This window comes from Odocoileus virginianus, chromosome 33 (genome assembly GCF_023699985.2).
Source record: "Odocoileus virginianus isolate 20LAN1187 ecotype Illinois chromosome 33, Ovbor_1.2, whole genome shotgun sequence".
Classification (NCBI taxonomy): domain Eukaryota; kingdom Metazoa; phylum Chordata; class Mammalia; order Artiodactyla; family Cervidae; genus Odocoileus; species Odocoileus virginianus.
The window spans coordinates 1,043,338-1,061,838 of NC_069706.1; the positions used below are offsets into that span (position 1 = coordinate 1,043,338).

Genomic DNA, 18,501 nt, shown 5'->3' on the forward strand with positions numbered 1-18,501 from the left:
GCTGCTACACCCAGCACCCCCTTGTCGCCTGAGTGCGGGGCAGTGACACCCCTAGACACTGAGCCCGGCCTGGCCCCGGGGCAGCCCCAGGGGCCCCACCCCGGTGGTTCTTTGGTCTTCCCACCTCACCTGTCCTCAGAGCCAGCAAGTACCTGGGGGGTGCGCCTCCAGTTCCCCGAGCCCCACAGAGAGTACTGACCGGAGTAGCTTATAAATACACCTAAAGCTTAATTGTTCCTGTTTATAATTTGAAAATGTCTAGGCTAGATGTCGATTACAGACATTGTCCCGTTTCCCTGGAAGGCCAAAGGCCTGCCATGGGAGACAAGTGCATAAATATTAATAAAAATAAACTTTAAACAGTGATAACAGTAGCACAAAATATAGGTAATTTCTAAGAGCTAATAAATCATCATCACTATAATTGAAACAAAGAAGGTTCAACACAACTGAGTCAGAGTTATCGTTAGCAGCGGGCGAGCTGCACGGAGCCATGGACCCACCTTTGAATGACAGCTTTCCCATCAGTGTGTCTCACGTGAAAAAAAGGTTTTCAACCTCTCACTGTAGTAAATACATTCTAATTTGGTCACTGATAAAAATTTTTACCTAGTCACTTTGCACTTTAAAAAAATGCTATATAAAGTCTTTGGCACAGCCCCAGGCAGGCGGGCAGGGGCGGCTCGTCCCTTTCGGGCCAGGGCCCAGTCTCCGCTTCGCGCCCGCAGCAGACTCCGGGGAGATCCTTGCCCTATCCATGTCTGCAAGTAAGGTCTCCATCAACTACACCTTTTACTTCCTCCCGGATTCCTCGGAAAAGTGACCTGACGCAGACAAGAGAGCCCGAAGCCGGCACTGAGCCGACCTGTTCCCAGCAGCCCTGCCGCCACCCTGCCCCGCACAGCCCTCACGGTGGCCAGGTCCTCTCCCAGCTGTGGTCATGTGATCACACCGCCTGGACAGACAGACCTGGCAACAGTATCTCCCACGCAGATGGATGACTGTGGGCGTGGCTCCAGCTGGGACACCCACCAGCGAGCCTGGGGGAGGGGAGCACCGAGGGCCCTCCCGCTGCCCCGCCGACTCACACACGCCGGCTGGTCCAGGGAGGAGGGATGCGCCATCCCCGGCTCTCCGAGGCAGAGGCACTTGGGCGGGGCCTGCGGCCACAGGCTGCCACTGACACTGCAGTTACTGTGCACACGTTCAGGAAGTGAGTTCCCTTCATAAAATTTCATCTACATGTGTATGTCTCTCAATAATCACTCTGCTATAAATACTATTGGTTTGCACTTAATTTGAAAACTGTAAAAATCCTAGGTATCTCTCACTACTAGATAAATGCTCACTTCGTAAGTACTAATCGCATAGGAACTAGCATGGTTACCGTGCTACAGGCTGAGAGAGACCGAGAGGAAGTGCTCTGTTCACAGTACACATGTAAAGCTTCATATTATCGCATATTAAAAAGACGAACCTCAAAGCAGCTCAGAGCACCTCAGAACCTCTACCTAAACTCTTCCGTCTACAAAGTGCTTCTCGGGACTCGAGCTCCCAGGATCCAGTCACAGTGGCGTCAGGACTGCAGACCCCGAGGGGTCACCCTGCCTTCACCCCCCGTGGGGCGTCAGGGTCTGCGAGGAAGAGTCCGAGGCCGTGGGTGGGCCGCGCAGGGCTGCGGTCGTGACGTCGGTGGCACCAGGAAGCAGGTGAGGCAGCGGTCACCAGGGCAGGGGCTGGCCTGCGCAGTAGGCGCACTCGGGGGCACTGGCCGCGCAGGGCTCGCAGAGCACGCGGTGCTGGCAGGGCCGCAGGACGGCGCCCGCCCGCTCCCCGCACACCACGCACTGTTTCGCCCGCAGCTGGAAGATCACCTGTGGGCCAGGCATGAAGCACCGTCAGGCTGGGGCAGGCTGCCCTCCTGCAGCCACCCATGAGCCGGGAGGGAGCGGGAGGATCCACCACGAGCCTCCAGGGTGGGGCTGGGCTCCCAGGCCGGGCCGGGCTGTGCCTAGGGGTGTCACTGCCCCGCACTCAGGCGAAAAGGGGGTGCTGGGTGTAGCAGCTGAAGCTAAGTGGTGCTCAGCGAGGCTGTGGAGGGGAGGGGAGCCAGGCAGGCGGCCCGTGGAGGGGCCTGGGCAGGATGGACCCGGGCTCCTGAACAGCCTCCAACGAGAAAAGCCAAAGCCCGTGTGCGGGCCAGGACAGGGAAGTGGCTTGCGTGAGAGGCAGGGCCGGGGAGCCCCTGGACGCCCCGGGCTCTAACAAAATGCCTGGTGTGGAAGGGTCTTCCTGCTGAGCCAAGGGCAGCGGGTTCAACACTACAGCAGGAGGGTGACCAGGGACCCTGGAGGGTTACCCAAAGACGTGGGCGACGCGGCCCCTGTCCAGGGGGGCATGGCGGCTGAGGGGAGGCGAGGGGGGAGCGGAGGGAAGCTGTGCCGGGCCACCCGCCCCACCTCGGTGCTCAGCCCGCTGGTTCCTTGAGGACAAGCCTGGACTTACCCCGTCCACCGCCTCCAAATCCAGGCGCAGCTGACTCTGCAGCGAGTGCAGCTTGGGGAGAGGGATGGCACCGATGTCACCGCAGCCGTGCAGCCCAGGGAGCGCGGAGGCCAAGCCCCGGCCCTCCAGCTCCTCCTGCAGCCGTCGGAACTGCGCCTCCACCTCCTCCTTCTTCTGCAGCGCCAGCTGCCGGGCACTGTCAGCCGCGAGCGCCCGCTCCTTGGCCTCCTTGGCCTCCCGCTGCCACGCGTCGCAGGCCTGAAAACCCAGGAGCGGCAGTGAGCCGGCGTCTCCCCTCCACGCCCTGCTCCCCTCCCCCCCGTGGGCCCCGCCCCTTGCCCCTCCCGCCCGCACCTTAGCTCCCTCCAGCTCACCTGCTTCACCTGCTGCCAGGACTCCTCCCACTGCCGGATCTTCCTCTTGGCCTCGTCCAGCTGCCGCCGGACCCGGGCCAGCTCGGCGCTGCTGGGACTCACGCCTGAGGAGGCTGCAGGGCCAGTGTTCAGGATGGGGGACGGGCTGGGAGAGAAGCTGCCAGAGACGAAGTCCCAGATGCTGCCGGGGACGCCGTTCAAGCCTGAGTGCGGAGAAGCTGGCATCAGTGTGCTCGAGCCTGGGCCTCTTGGGCATTCCCTCAGCCAGCTCCGGGGACCCCAGCCCTGCCCCCCGAGAAGGACGCCTGCGCCATCACTCGCCCGAGGAGCTGCGTCGTGGGGGCCGCGGAGCTCAGACCCTGGTCCCAGAACCCTGTCCACGCTTAGGACCCGGAGGACCCCACAGGGTTTCTGGTTACGTGAGTGACATCTACTGACTTATGTGACATTAGAGAGTAAAACAAGTATTTAAAAACATGTTTCTTTTAAAACAGGTCACAAGTCTGTTTCCGCCAATCCATCTGCTTCTGTGCTTGGCCTCTGCTGACTTCATGCCCCTGGCAGGTCCTGCGAGGCAGGTCCCACCACTGTGGCGTCCTAGAGCAGTGAGGGGTCCCAGGCATGCTGACCCCCCACCGAGGTCCAGGTGCAAACCCTAGGCCCCCTCTCCAGGCCGGTGCAGCCGAGCAGCGGCAACAGGACATGATGGACAGCACTGGGGCTCCCCCGACCCTGGGGCCCCGCAAGGCCACTCACCGAAGGAGTTGTAGGACGAGGCTGCGGGGCCCAGTGCTCTGGGCTCTGACTTGAGGGGCGGCGGCTGCTGGGGGGGCGTCATGGCCGAGGAGATGAGCGGGCCTGGCAGGGACTGGGAGAAGGAGCCGAGTGGGGAGGCGGACAGGGATGAGGAGGAGTGCAAGGACGGGGAGCGCGGCAGGCAGCCCGGGATGGCCACAGGGGCCGAGCCCCCCAGCGACCTCTGACCTGCATGGAGTTGGCAGGGGGACGTCAGGTTAGTGGGAGGTGGCTGCTGCAGCCCCAGGGACCAGACACGACACGAGACCCTCTGCCCCGGAATCACCCGGCACTGCCCTGAGCTGGGGGACCCCCACCCAGATGAGAAGGCCACACCTCTCACCCCTCAGATGCTCTCTAGGCCCGCCTGGGTAACCTGTCCATGGGCACAGTGGTCCCAGGACGTTTTAGGCCCCAGAAGTGGTTTAAGATCAGAGAAAAAAAAAAGATGAACTTTTACACTGAAGAAAACGATTCAGTATCTGACGTGAACCGAGAACCCACTTGTCTTCATACCAATGTGGTGGTTACCCGTCTCCTCGGAACCGCCACAAAGGCCTGTCCCCCACTATGCAGGGGCTTCGAGGTTGGGGGGTACAGGGAGGCAGGCAGGACCCCTCCCACCCCAGAGGCATGGGGGGCAGCCCTGGAAGGCGTGGGCTTAGGGGCCACCTGTGGGTCCCAGGTCACGGCCGTCGTGCTCTTCCAGGTCCTTATCCGGGGGCGCGAGACTGATGTCACCGAGGTGAAGGTCTAGGGTGGATCCTGTGGGACAGACCCAGTGTCACCAAAGGGGGACTCAGGCTCCTGTGGCGTGGGGACCCGCCTGGGCTCGGGGCCCACCCCTCCTATAGCCATGGCAACACAGCCCTCATTTTGCTGACTCAGCTTCTGATCATTTGGTAAAATCTAACCAGATCACATGCCTGCCTACTAAAGAAAATTCGAGGAGGGCGATCCCACAGGGAGAAAGGGGCTCACAGACGACGCGGAGGGTACCTGCACTGACCTCCACCCCAGGACCAAACCAGGTCCCGCAAGTGGGCAGGGCTGTTTCCCTCCTGTTCTGCTGGGGACCCCCGTGCACCCCGCAGCCCTATCAAAGGGACAGGGCAATTGGCCGTGGCCCCCTTGGTGCTGACCACCCCCCACTGTCCCCACATAACACGCCCTCCTGGGGCCCTGGCACGGAGCGGGACGCCGTCTCGGGACGGCCAAGGTCAGGTCCGCCAACCCCCTAAGTTCCCGTGGCCCCATGGGGACGACTCGGGGAAGGTGTGGCCTGAGGACCAGGGTCCGGGGGAGCAGGAGCTCCAGGGACAGACCCAGGGCCTGAGCAGCCCCCCAGCATGGCCACAGCCAGGTCTGGGGAGATGTGGTGATGCTGAGGGCCCAGCACATGGCGGCACTGCTGCCCCAGCTCCCTTCTGCCCCTGCCCCGCCGGGGTCCGCTCTGGAGCACTCCCTCCAGAAGGCTGGGACCTCTCTGGTATGGCCCGGTCCTATGCCCCCTGCTGGCCACAGGGCCCCACAGTGCCCCTGATACCTGGCCGGGCACACCAAGGCCCATTTCAAGAGACACCCCAGCCTCCAGCCCAGAGTGGACCATGGGACCCTCGTCAGGCCTGCCTGCTCTGGGTCAGCTTCCTGCCTCCACCCCCAGCTGCCTGGTGCCAAGTGGCAGAATCCCTGGACGGCAGCCGACAAGCAGCAGAGGGCTGCACTTCCGCCAAGGCTCCTGGGACCCTCCCTCCTGCCTTCCCAGCTGGCAATCCTCGGTGGTCCTCGGCCTGTGGATGCTCCAGCCCCACCAGTACCTCTCTCCTCACGCGGTCTTCCCTCCCCTGTATTCTGTGTCCAAATTTCCTTCTTTTAAGGACACGTTATATCATATTAGAGCCCATCCTAATAACTTCATTTTACCTTAATTACACCTGTAAAGAGGTTTTATTTTTTACTATTTGGTGGGGGGCAGGCTGCACTTCACAGCTTGCAGGACCTTAGTTCCTAACCAGGGGTTGATCCTGGGCCCTGGGGAGTGAAAGCGAGGAGTCCTGACCCCTGCACCACCAGGGAATTTCCTGCAAAGAGTTGTTTCTAAATAAGGTCACGTTCCCAGGGCCAGGGGCAGAGAGTGCAGGGCTGAGGCAGGCCTTTAATTTAACCCACAGTAACTGGGACCACCTGTCCTCGTCAGGCTGTTCTCTGTGCCCAACAGTGCCTCCCTCAGGCCGAGGGCTCCAGGCCTCTCAGGACCCCTCCTGCCGCGGTCAACTCTGCAAAGGGGGACGCCTCTGGCTCCCACCCTTTCTGAGACATGATTGCAGTTCCCACAGGCCCTCACCCAAATCCACCCGGAGGTGGCCGACCCCCGCTTCTTGCGATCCCCAGTTTCCATCTCACTCTTCAAACTGTTGCCCCAGCCTCGCCCCCCAGCCCTGCGTGGAGCTCCTAAACGCCCTCACCACCACCCTCCACCTGTCCCTCTTCCCTCCTCTGCCTGGGGTCACCTCCCGGCCTTCCCGTCCTCCTGGGCAGCCCCGCAGCCTCTCCTGTGGCTGTCCACACCTGGACACCAGTGACCTCCGTGGTTCTGACCTGCAGACACCAGCTGTCCTCCAGTGTGGCTGCATCACCGCCTGCCACCAAGAGAGGCCCCATGGCAGCCCCGGGCCCTTAGCAAACTGTGCACGCGGGTTTGGGCTGCTGCGCTGGTGTGGCTGTCCACACCTGGACACCAGTGACCTCCGTGGTTCTGACCTGCAGACACCAGCTGTCCTCCAGTGTGGCTCCATCACCGCCTGCCACCAAGAGAGGCCCCATAGCAGCCCCGGGCCCTTAGCAAACTGTGCACGCGGGTTTGGGCTGCTGCGCTGGTACCCACGTGCTGAGCAGGAACCCAGCGCGTTCCTCAGTTCTTCCCCCACCACCCCTTAGGGCCCCCACCTCTGCAGGCTGCCCCCCAACCCTGACTCTTCTGCCCCAGGAGGAGACTTTCAGGGATGACAACCCCTTCATGTCCCAAGCCCTGCCTCCTGGAAAAGACACCCCCCTCAGTGACTGGTCCACACTTCCCAGCAGGACCCTCTCTCCCCTCCCCCTCCCCAGCAAGGGCTCCTCTCTGCCTTCACACCGCAGCACTGCTCTGGGCGGCAGCTTCACATACAGCTTCCATCAGCCCCAGCAGTTCTGAGAAAACTCCTGCTCAGCCTCCAAAACCCTTCTCAGAATCTCTCCCCTTCAAGTCACCTGGACTGTGTGGTCCATCTCAGACCCAGACCACTGTGGGCTGACGTGCAGACCCACCTGCTTTGCAAAAGCAGGGTGACCTGCCCATTGCATACTTGCCCCACACCACCTCCCCAGGCTCCCGAACCAGTCTGGCACGTCCACTCTGCCCGGGACATGTCGGTCAGCTGGGCCCGACAACATGGACTTAGCCCTTCACCCTGCAGTGGGGGGGATCAGGTTGGCTTCAAAGCTGGCAGAGTTTCAGAAACATTTTTTTTTTTTTTTACTAACAAAGGTGTATAAAAGGAAGGAAGGGATGGATGGATGGAAATAAACTGAGCTCAGGAGCCTTTTCTCACCTCGAAGGCATTTACTTCATCCCACTCCCCCACCCCCACCCTGTGACTCAGCACAGAAGGACCTTGCTGTTGCCCTGCCCCCCTCAGGTGCAGCCAGGGCACAGCCGGGACCAACTCTCACCTGACAAGCCACAGCCTGTGTGGGGTGATGGCAGGCGCCCCCAAGAGGTGTCCCGGCCCCCAAGAGAATCAGTGCTGCTTCTCTTGTCCTACTACACACCCCACTGCTCCCTGAGATCAGATCCAGGTTCTGAAATGTTCTCTCAAAAGAAATGACTTTTAACACTCAGAATCTACCTGATCCCTAACCCGCCGTGTCAAAATGCCAGGAACTGCCCAGACATTAGTGAGCAATTAGCTGAAAACTGCTGAGTAACAGCCTTGGCAAAGCTCAATTCCCAACGTGACACAGCACATCTGAGGGATGCCCAGGTCCCCAGGACCTGGGGACACACGGGGACAACTTACAGCTCAAGGAATTAGAGGCCAGAATGGGGAACCCTGACCCATCACCCCCTGGGGCGGGCCAGGATGCCCCTGGCGGGCTGTCCTTCTGCTAATTGCTGGATGGACACGCACCCGACACAGCGGCTCACTGCTGGTCTGAGTTCCCCACAGTGCAGCGGCAGTTCGCAGCAGGACAAGGCAGGGACCCAGTCCTCACCTGCAAGAGGGAGACCCACCCCCGCTAGGCGATGCAGGTTTCCCTGGAGAGCCCGGTGACTAGCGCCCACGCAGGGAAGCGCCGGGCGCCCCTGCAGAGCAGGCTCCTAAAGACGGGAGGTTTTTTGGCCTCATTCCGCAATCCCTAAGATCCTGGCACGGACCCCTGGCTGTCACACCTGGTCCGGGGCGCGGGTGTTGCAGACTGCTACGAGGGCCACTGGGAGGGGAGGGGGCGGGCGGGGCGGCGACAGGAAGAGGCGGATGCACCGCACCTGAGGGGTCACCTGGCCCGCCTGCGGGGAGGGGATGGGGGGGCGCATCTAGCGGGAGGAGTCGGTGTACCGCCCCATCCGCAGCTCCAGGGAACGACGACCCGCACCCTACTGGCGCGGGGCTGACGATGCTGACTCACCGTTCCCGCGCCCCGCGCCCCGCGCCCCGCGCTGATACCGCTGCCGCCGCCGCCGCCGCCGATTCAAACGCGGCCCGCTCCCCGCCCGCCCGCGCCGGCCCCGCCCCTGGTGACGCAAACCAGAGATAGCCCCGCCCCCAAGATGTCCCGCCCCGGTGACGCAAGCCTTAGATCTCCCCGCCCAGCCACCCCGGCCCCGCCCCCGCCCTCAGGGTACCCCTGCTCACGGCCCCGCTACCTCAGCCCCGCCCCTTGCCGTGGTCTCTGGCCCCGCCCCGCCGCGCCCGGCCGGCGCACTGTGGACAGGTGCTTGCGGACTAGTGCTCGCCTCGCGGCTCCGCGTCCTCGGAGCACTGCGTCCCCACCGCCCAGAGCACGAGCCTTCGGCGGAGCACTCCACCTCTTCGCACCAGCACCTGCCTCTTCTGGCGCTGAGAGGCGGCGTGCTGGGACCCCGGGCCCGAGACGTGCGAAAACCATCGCGGCGAGGGCTGCTCTGGTGGGTTAAAGTGGGATCCCAGCGAGCTCTGCCGCCGGCCGGCTGCTCCTACCCTGTCCACCCGCAGCGGCTCAAGTAAAACGCTCAACCCACCGCCCGTGGGTCAACAGGCCGTGGCCCTGCCCTCAGCTGCCCACAGCCCCGGGTCCCTCCCTCCCGGGTCCCACCGTTTGCCAGCCACCTGGCGGTGAACTCCGCAGGGAGGTGAACTCCACCTGTTTGTTTGAGGTGGAAGGGAAAGGAACCTGCCCAGTGGCCCTGAAAGGGCTCCATGAAGGGGGAGGTCTGCAAGGAGCACCGGCTTGTTTCAGCTGACATCGCAGAGGTGAAGCCTGAATGGCCCTGGGGGAAGCAGGGCAGCCCGCATCTGTCAGCCCCGCAGCGCGGGGGCGGGGCGGGGGGGGCGGAGACGGACCTGTGCACTCCGGGTTCTGGGTCCCAACAGCGGAAAAGCCAGCCAGGGCTCTCCTCCCGGGGCCAGAGGGCAACTCTGAGCGTTCCATGACTTCCCACAACAGCCAGGTACCCACTGCCCAGACGGGGACCAGGGGATCGGCATGACCTGGCAGGCGCCATCTCACGCACCAGCTCCACTCTTCACTGGGCTTTCACTACAGACCGGCCAGGGCTCTGCGCCCGGACCACCGCCCCTAACCCAAGCCCCCACGTCCGATTACATGGATGATTAGTTCACAAATCCACAAGGATGCCCGGCCGCCAGGGAAGCCTCCGCAGCTGGTAGCCGTGCTCGCGCCTTGGGAACGCCTCCCGCTCCCCACCCTGGTCACTGTCCCACCTTCGGGGGCCCTGGGCACCCCTACAGGCTCCCATCATTTCTCTGAAGCCTCGAGTTCTCGGTGGTGCTGCCGCCCTTGCCCGCCAGAGGGCGCCACATTCCCCTCTGCCGCCCGCGGCGCCCAGCGAGGTAGGCGCTCCCCAGGGCAGAACGGCCGGAGTGGCAAGGGACCACCGGAAACGCTCTTCTACAAAGGAGTGCGCGCACACACGCGTGCGTCAAGGGAAGGCGTCAAGGCAAGTGCAGAGAGGCAGCAGAGCCCCGGGCTTACCTGGGACGCCCTCGCCGGCGCTGCCGGAAGGGTCCAGCGGGTGGGTGCGGGCCGAGAGGGCGGGCAGAGCGGTGGGCGAGGAGCCGCCTGAGCCGGTGCTGGACGCCAGGCTGGACGCAAGGCTGGAACTCACGCTGGGAGCGAGGGGGTGACCCACTGCCAACACCGCCAGGTGGCTCTGTGCAAAGACACAACAGGATGAGCCAGTGCTGGCTCAGGGACAGCAATGTGACCACGGCCGCGCGGTGACAGAGGACACTGGGGGGCCGAAACGACAGAGTCACAACGGACAGGCCAGGTCACTTCGCTCCCCAAAACAGACCAGAGACAGCCGACTACTTTTCCAGATATTCTAGAGGGAGGGACTTTAAACGTCTGGTTAGTTAGAAACCATCACCACAGAATCGTAAGCTGCTGACCACCCAGGGATGGGAATAAGTGCATCCAGAGAGTGTCATTCTTACTAATGACAATAGTAAGAAATCATGATAATAGATACAGAGCAGATGCGGCAGTCAAGAAAGAAGTCACCACAGGCACGAGCAGACAGTCAGCAATGCTTCTGATGATTTTGATGAAATAATCTTGTCATCTCATTATCCAACAACAAAAATAAAAGATTGGGGCAATTCACATTATCTTTATTTGATAGATTAAAAGGAAAAGAACTGGCACAATCTTGGATAAACAGCCAGGAATGTGGAGGGCACTGTGCACAGAAAAGGCAGTGATAAAAATGAATCAGGACTGAGTTATGAAGTCAGGCCTCAGGGCTTTCCAAGGTCACTAGGAAACTAGGAGTCAGAGGCTATAGTAAAGCGAGACAGTGTGTCGTCTGGGCTTTGCTGTCGGGGCCCAAGGGCTCAGGGTTCTGTGGCTGCAGGAGGAGACAGACGTCCTGGGGAGGAGCGGATGGCACCCACATGCAGGGAAGGGGTCCCCAAAGCAGCTCTGAGCACCAATTGCCCGCGAGAGCCAGCAGGCCAGCCTCATGGCCATGGTGTCCCCTGGGCATTCCAGCAGACCCTTCAAACAAATGGAAAGCTCAGGGTGCCAGGGGCCCTCTTAGATGGCTTTCCAATACTGCCCCCACCCCAACCCCTGTTCATTGTCCCTGGAGCCCGGCTTTGGGACAGGACGGAGGGGGTCCCTGGGTGCAGGTGAGCACTGGCTGGTAAATGAACTTGGCCAGCCTACTCACAGCGCCTGAGGGGGTACAGCTCGCACATCACATCAGGAACCGCCTGGCCCTCTCAGGGCCCCCCGCCATGCACCCCACTCCTTTCCAGGTCCTTCCTCCACAGCCCTGAGACCACAGCCACCATTTTATGTTTCAGACTCTTAATGAGCAATGTCTCGATTTCAATATCTTTTTAAAAAGTCACAAAGTAACTGGGTTGTATTTTTACTTTCAGTCATCCTGCTGACTTCAGAGATGGCTTCAGAACTTCCTAATGGCAAAAAGTCCTAATTACCTCCCTCTGAAAAGTCCCCTGGGAGGCACCCTCAGGGCAAGAAAACCAGCAGAAAAGAAACAGTGAGACCCTGTCCACTTGGGGATTTAAAAGAAAGCTCCGAGCAGAGGGTGCATGCTCGCTGCCCGCCAGCCAGGCCCCAGCCTTGCAAAGCTGGCAAAGCTCCCTCCGCCTTTTCACGGTGGCAGAAAAACACGCGTCCCATGTCTGAAAAAAAATCCGTTTCTCAAACAACTCGGTTAAATGAGCACACAGGAAGCTGGGTGGCACAGAACAGAGAGAAAGGGTCCGACTGGGGGGGAAGCCTCCATGTAGCCTCATAGCTCCCTCAGAGGTGAGAACGAGCCCAGGCTGTGACCCAAGAGGGAGCCAGGCTCACCAACGGACGCTGTCGTGGGCTCGGCTGGAACTCAGATGTGGGGGTCCTGACCCCCCGCACCTCTGGGCGGGACCTGACTGGAAGTCAGGCCTTCACCGAGGGAATCAAGTGAACCTGAGGTTGTCAGGGCAGGTCCTGATCAACAGGACTCACGTCCTGATGGCAAAAGGACGACCGGATATAGACGCAGATGCAGAGGGAAGACGGCGCCCCCAGGCAGACGGCAGAGGGTGGCCTGGGGCAGATGGCGCCCCCGGGCAGACAGCAGAGGGAAGACGGCGCCCCCAGGCAGACGGCAGAGGGCGGCCCGGGGCAGATGGCGCCCCCGGGTGGACAGCAGAGGGAAGACGGCGCCCCCAGGCGGAAGGCGGACGCGGCCACGGGAGGAACCGACGCCGCCGATCCCCCCATCTGTGACTTCGGGCTCCGCATGGAACCAAGGCCTGAGGTTTAAGCCTCGGTCTGTGGGGCCGTCACGGCCGCCCTGGGACACCCACACAGAAGACCACGAAGGGCACGTCTTCTTTCCCCAGTGTGGGGGGAAACGTTAAGAGGCTTTGGTTCTGTTGTTTCTAAGGTACAGCACATTTTTTAAAACATGAAAACAAAGGACACACGAACAGGCGACTCTATGGAGACTGTGAGAAAGGAGCTGTCTCACAGGAGGACGTCAGCCCGGCCACTGAGTGAGGCGGGGGCGAGTGTGACCAGCTGCATGCAGGGTCCTAACACAGGCAGAGGTCGGTCGCAGACAGCACGAGGTACCTGCTTGCCGTCCTGCTCACTGGCCTTCTGGCTGCCGTCGGCAGGTGACTCTCTCCGCTTTGCCTGCAACAGAAAACGCACTGGCTGTTGGAAGGAGCAGCAGTTGATCAGAACCACACAGAGAGGCCTAGCTCCACCAGGAAGGCAGGAATGGCCAAGCACTGAAGTCCAGGAAACATAAAAGGCTTTCAAGTCACTGCTTCTGCGGCAGTACTCCTGGGATCCATTTCCCACACCCGACGTGGATCTCTGAGCTCTCGGCTGGGCTGTGTGGAGGCAGGTGAGAAGTCCCTGAACCCACAGCGTCAAACAAAGCATCCTAGGTAGGGCTGCACCTCCAGAGCGGGGAGAGTCTTGGAAAGTCAACCCCTGAGGCAAAGGATGGTTTCCTGGAAGGTGATTCTCTGCCTTCTCCTTCATGCCTGGACACAGCCCCCTCCCTCCCAAGAGGAAGAGAAGAGCTTCACCCCAGAGAATTCAAATCACTCTGGGCTGCAGGAGGCTGAACCTCACCACAAACTCTCTACGTAACCCTCCTCTTCCACTATTTCCCCCATGTCTTTACCATCCCATAATTCAGCTCCTGAAAGCGGAAACCCCTAGGTCTTATCACTTCTCCACAGTTTATCACTCTGTTAAAATGGTAGATAAGTCCCCAGGTCTGGCATCCTAACACATAAATAATAAATCTTTTCTCCAGGTAAGCTGGCTTTGGTCAGTTTAATTTGCGGGACCCCAGACACTAAACCTAGAAGGGTAGAGGGAACCGTTTCTTCCCCCTTGCCTGTTCATGTGGAACTCCTGACCCGCAGGAACCACCTTCTGGGGAAATTGTGCGTGGGGATTGCTTTGCCTGCAGTGTTTGGGGCCTGGACTCTCTCAAGTCAAACATCAGCACAAAGCTGCCGTGAAACGTCCTGCAGGCCTGAGAAGTATTCTGATTTCTGTGTCTAATCTTATGATAAGTGAACCTGTGATGGCTCCAGTAACCCCATCCTGTTTGGTTTCTGGATTTGCAGAAGGACCCGTGGACGGTGGAGAAGTGATGCTCACGCTGGCCCTGACTGGTGCCCCTTCCACCTGCCCAATGGCTCAACTCTGAGGCCATCTGGGTATCTCTGGTTTCCTAGAATTCCACAAGTGACTCTGCGACCCGTTTGGGCGATGGCTCCAAGGCCCTGGCCCGGGACCCGAGACCCTCGCTCTAAGGAGAAGCTACACTGTGAAGGAGCCAGGCCATCCTGAAACAGCTCCACTTGGCTTCCTCATCAAGTCCCAGGGCTCTGCCCCCTCCAGGCCCCTCTGCCTCTGCCCTGTGCTGGGGAGGGGGGCGGCTCATGCTGCATGATGTCAGGAGCTCCCATCACACTGAGCACGCACTGAGCTGTGCACGAAAGCTCTGGAATGGGGCAGGAGGAGGGTGGCGAGAGCAGTGGGCCTCTGAGCACAGCGTGCTTCACTCACACTCAGCTCGGCTGTCAAAGGTGATGAGATTCTGGGAAACAGGGAAGGGAAGCTGCCCTCTAGTCTGAGCCCCCACTTGGTTTATTTATTCTTTCATATTTGTTTATTTACTTGGCTGTGCTGGGTCTTAGCTGCGGCATATGGGATCAAATTCTCTGACCAGGTGGATCAAACCCAGGCCCCCTGCATTGGGAGCTCAGTTTTAGCTCCAGTCTACCAGGTCACCAAGTAAGTCCCCTCAGCATCATCTTAAATGAAAATGGCTCGTTTGGGACAGCAAGACCCATGTTGAGGTCTGAGACTCTCCAAACACCCCAACCGATGCATTCCCTTAGGGCCTTGACCAAACCAATCATCCCTGACCTCACGCCGAGAGGCGTGGGCCCTATCTGATCCCAGCGCCTCAGATCCCACATGTTTCCTGGACTCTCAAAGTCTATTTGAGCATTTGCTGAAAATGTGAGGCAGAAGCAACAGCCAGTTTCCAGGTCCTGCTCCCAGCAAGGGGAAGGTTGGATGTTTCACTCTTAAACACTTTGCTCCAATCTTTTATTGGACACTTTGTAACAGAGAAGAACAAATCTGACTCCATATTGGATCTCTTTCACTTTAACATTTGTATTTTATTGTTTTTGCTACAAGCTAATCACTAAAAGAATGTTGCCTATAGTCTGAAATATACAGGCTAGCCCAACCAACCACAGTCCCACTCCCATTTTAGGGCAGAAGCCTGAATCCTAACTGGGTTCTTTGGGCAAGTCTACCCTCTTCTTGGTCTCCTGGCTTTCTGAATAAAGTTGCTATTCCTTGCCCCAACAACTCATTCTTTTGACTTATGATCTGTTGTGGTGAGCAGTAGAAGGGATTCCGTAACAACTCCTTGGAGGATCTTAACTTCTCCCTCAATTTCCAGTTCTGGAGATTCCAGTCTCAGGTCTTCCTGAGTTCTAGCTCACATAAGGTCAACCAGAAGTGGTGGCTGGACCACCACTGTTCATCCAGAAGGGGCTGCACTGGAGTCCCACCTCAGGGTACCAGAGGAGCTGGGGGGGTGGTACATCCAGGTGCAGCCCTGTCTATGGCAGCAGTGGAGCTGGGAGCCCGACCCGGGCACAGGGCGGGCATCGCCCAGGAGTGCAGCCCAACTCCCTGCCCTGCTGAAAGAACTCAGCTCCGTCTACAGGCAGACGCGGGGGCAGTGCCTACAGACGACTTTGTCGAAGTCACGGACGGTGAAGAGGAAGAACTCCTGTGCTCGCTGCCCCAAGACTGAGCCCCCGAGACACACCTGCACCTCAGACACCGAGTCCCAAGCCGTCAGCTGTGCTCCTCACGGGGGAGCCTCCAGCGTGACCTTGCCTGCCCCACGGGGGACCTTCTTCACCCTCAGCCGGACACCACGCCTTGCACACGACTGACACGTGTGTGTCTGACAAAGCGCGAGGCCAAGCAAGTCCACCTGGGTCAGGACTCGGCCAGGACTCTTCTAGATGCTTCTATGCCACTAACCCTGCAGGCAGGCCGCCTCCAACCGCATCACCCAAAGACCACACCCATCCGAGTGCCCGACACTGGATTCAAACCAAACGGCAGCGGCATCGTCCTCGGACGCCCCCACTTACGTGTCCGGGCTGCCCGCTGGGGGTTGCAGGGACGCTGGTGAGGGCGAGGTCACGGCAGCCCCAGTCACCGGCCATCCCGAGGCTCTCTGCTGAGAAAGGGGGCTTTGAGTGACTGTTGGCTGAGACTCTGGTTAAGGGACCCCAAGCTGGGGTGGTGGGTGAATGTGCACGAGCCTCTGACAGGTATGAGCTGACCCGCAGGGGACCCTCACGTCTTCTGGGGAACCCACGCTCACAGCTTTAGGAGGAAGCTCCCGGGGGTGGCGTCTGTGCACCTCCTGAACCAGAGGCTGCTTCCCCTTCAGGTGCTTTGTACAGGCTCATCTGGCCACAGTGACCACACTCAGGACCCTGGGGCACCCAGAGGCGGGGCCAGGCTGGACTCCAGGCAGCCCAGAGGCCCCCAACCCTCCCAGTCACCTCGCCCGAGATGAGCCCTGCCCGCTCCCGGCAAAGGGGGCACGTACTGTCCACGTGCGCGAAGGCGCAGAAGGGTCCGCGGGGGCAATGCCCGGTCTGGCGCATGTCGTTGCACTTGGTCGACTTGTAGATCTAGGAAACAAGGGTGACAGCACATAGAGCCCCGGGCTGGAGACCTGTGTCCGCGGGAGGCCCAGAGCCAAACGGGTCATGACGCAGAGCTCAAAGAAACACACCACAATGCAGTCTCCTGAAGAAGATGGATGCGGACGGCATGCCTCCTGCCCCCCCACCCCTCCCAGAGGCCCCGGGGACCACGGGGGCCCAGGCCACGCCTGTGGCGCCTGTCCTTAGAGCCACCCTCCAGGTCAGCTAGGCCGCTGGGCGTTTCCTGAAAGACGCACCTGGCTCAGTGCCCGCCAGCCAGCAGGCGCCCACAGAGGGCCTGCTGAGCGGCCACAGCGCGCACCCGAGCAGACCGCGAGCCCCCGCGGCGCCCGTACCTCAGGGTGGAACTGCTGCTCCGTGCGCGAGTGGCAGTATGCACAGCTGTCCCCGCTCGCGCACCGGGACGGCTCACCCCACTCGTCACCGTGCTTCACGCTGGGGCAGGGTGTGGACCTGCGGCAAGGAGGGGTCAGGCAGGTAGTCGGCCTTCCCGCCTGCGCCAGCCCCAGACACTCTGGCCCTCCCTCACCAGGAGAGGCGTCAGGGGAGCCCGGAAGGCATCCGGGAGCCCGTTTTCATTTTCCACAAAGTGTGAGGTGAGTCTGAGTCAGAGCCCCCAGCGCCCCTGAGACTCAGCCGGGCCTCCTGCAGCATCTGGGAGACCAGGTCCAACCCCGCCCGGCCCACCGGGGACAACACCCTCTGTCTCCCTGCCAGACTGCTTCAACACTGAACCTGAGACCTGGGTCCCACAACAGGAAAACCCTAATAACCTCCTCCATGCTCCAGGTGCTCCCCAGCAGCGTTATTGTATGCGGTTTATTTTAAACTTCTCTGTGGGAAATAGGACACATTTTACAATTTTCTGTCCTTTCTATATGCAGTAAAACTTATTTCATCTTCTCGAGACGACACCCTCAACTCTCATTAAACCACTCAGAAGAGTAACTGTCATAAAGAGATCTCTTTCTACATGAAGGCCAAGCGAGGCATGCGAGGCAGTGTCAGATGACTGGAGAGAGACTCTTTGCTCAAGGAACAAGCTGGACACAGAGCTGGGGACCCACAGGAGGGGCAGGTGAGGGCCCAGATGCCCGGACACCCCTGGGGGTTTTGCGCCTCCAGGCCCACCCTGCCCAGTATTGGGCCTGTGTGGCAGGTTGGCAAACCCAAGGATGAGCCGGGCACCAAGGTGAGCACAGCTGGCGGGAGGAGGAGATGGCCCAGGAAGAGATCAGGACTGACCAGGTGCATAACTGCAGGTAAGGCCCAAACCCACAACCCGAGGAGGTCAGGCGCCCAGAGAGGGTGAAGCGGGCTGTGGGCGCCTGGACTCCCAGCCTTGCCAGGGCCGGCCCGCACCAGCAGGCACCCTCAGCAGAGGGCGCACAGGCCACAGAGGGGCAGGGAAACAGAGGAGCCACACCCTGACCACACCTGCTGCCGTGGGGGCATCTGCTGGGCTGGCATCCCTGGACCACGGGGCCCCCAGGGAGGGTGAAGGGAGTGGAGGGGCCGCTGCCTAAAGCAGAGCCTCGAGCCAGACGTGAGCCCGGCAGAGGGGCGGCCAGGCCCACACCCGCGACCCGGGGCCCAGGGCCTGGGCTCACCTGTACTGGAACCGCCGGGGGTCCCGGCGCCGGTCCCTGCTGTTGTGGAAGTGCGGGCAGGCGTAGCCCTGGCGGCACAGACGCGGTGGCTTGGGGCACTGCTCCGTCTTGTAGCTGCCCAGCACGAAGTTGGTGTCTGTAAGACAGGGGTCCACACGGGGACATGCGCACGCCTGCTCATGGCAGCCACGCAGCCACAGGCGTCTCTGGGCAGACGACAAGAAATGCCACACGGCCGCGAAGAGCGGAGCACGGACACATGTGCCACGTGGGTGAGCCGTGAGTGGGCCGGACACGCGTGGTCAGCAAGAGCGGCGGACACGGAAGGCACCATCCGATCCTATCTAAAGGAAGCGTCCAGGACAGGCAAACCCGCGGCGGTTTAGCCGGGGCTTCTTCGGGGAGACCAGAGTTTTAGAACCGGATGAAGGTGAAGGATGCCCAACACTGAGCAGACTAGAAACCTCCGAAATGCACTTTTAAAGCCTCGGTCTGACCCGAAGGTGATGCCGTGACGGCCGTCCCCTGGCACCAGGACCACCGCCTGTGGGGAGACACTAGCTGTGTGAGAAGCCCCCGAGCATTCCACAACGTGGACCCTAAACCTGCCCTGAGAAATAAGGCCTATTTTCGAAATGTTTCATTTCATGTTATCCGAATTTTCTCTCAAAGCAAAAATAAAAACCTACC

The 18,501-nt window shown here is 60.5% G+C and overlaps 1 protein-coding gene across 7 annotated transcripts in view; it reads right to left on the reverse strand.

Annotated features, from left to right (window-relative positions):
• Positions 1 to 1,426: 1,426 nt before the first annotated feature.
• Positions 1,427 to 18,501, reverse strand: part of UNKL (unk like zinc finger) — a 30,262-nt gene continuing 13,187 nt past the window's right edge. For 5 of the 7 annotated variants that reach the window (XM_070460923.1, XM_070460922.1, XM_070460924.1 and 2 more), the window contains 11 exons: positions 17,812 to 17,947; positions 16,537 to 16,654; positions 16,081 to 16,165; positions 15,614 to 15,702; positions 12,528 to 12,590; positions 9,909 to 10,086; positions 4,347 to 4,439; positions 3,636 to 3,863; positions 2,880 to 3,082; positions 2,506 to 2,763; positions 1,427 to 1,874 (listed from right to left, as the gene is read on the reverse strand). In XM_070460923.1, coding sequence (XP_070317024.1) covers positions 1,722 to 1,874; positions 2,506 to 2,763; positions 2,880 to 3,082; positions 3,636 to 3,863; positions 4,347 to 4,439; positions 9,909 to 10,086; positions 12,528 to 12,590; positions 15,614 to 15,702; positions 16,081 to 16,165; positions 16,537 to 16,654; positions 17,812 to 17,947 — 1,604 coding nt within the window. In that variant the 3' untranslated portion in view covers positions 1,427 to 1,721. Of the gene's footprint in view, positions 1,875 to 2,505; positions 2,764 to 2,879; positions 3,083 to 3,635; positions 3,864 to 4,346; positions 4,440 to 8,342; positions 8,377 to 9,908; positions 10,087 to 12,527; positions 12,591 to 15,613; positions 15,703 to 16,080; positions 16,166 to 16,536; positions 16,655 to 17,811; positions 17,948 to 18,501 lie in introns of those variants that run through there. The other 2 variants (XM_020886432.2, XM_020886433.2) reach the window with 2 other exon arrangements.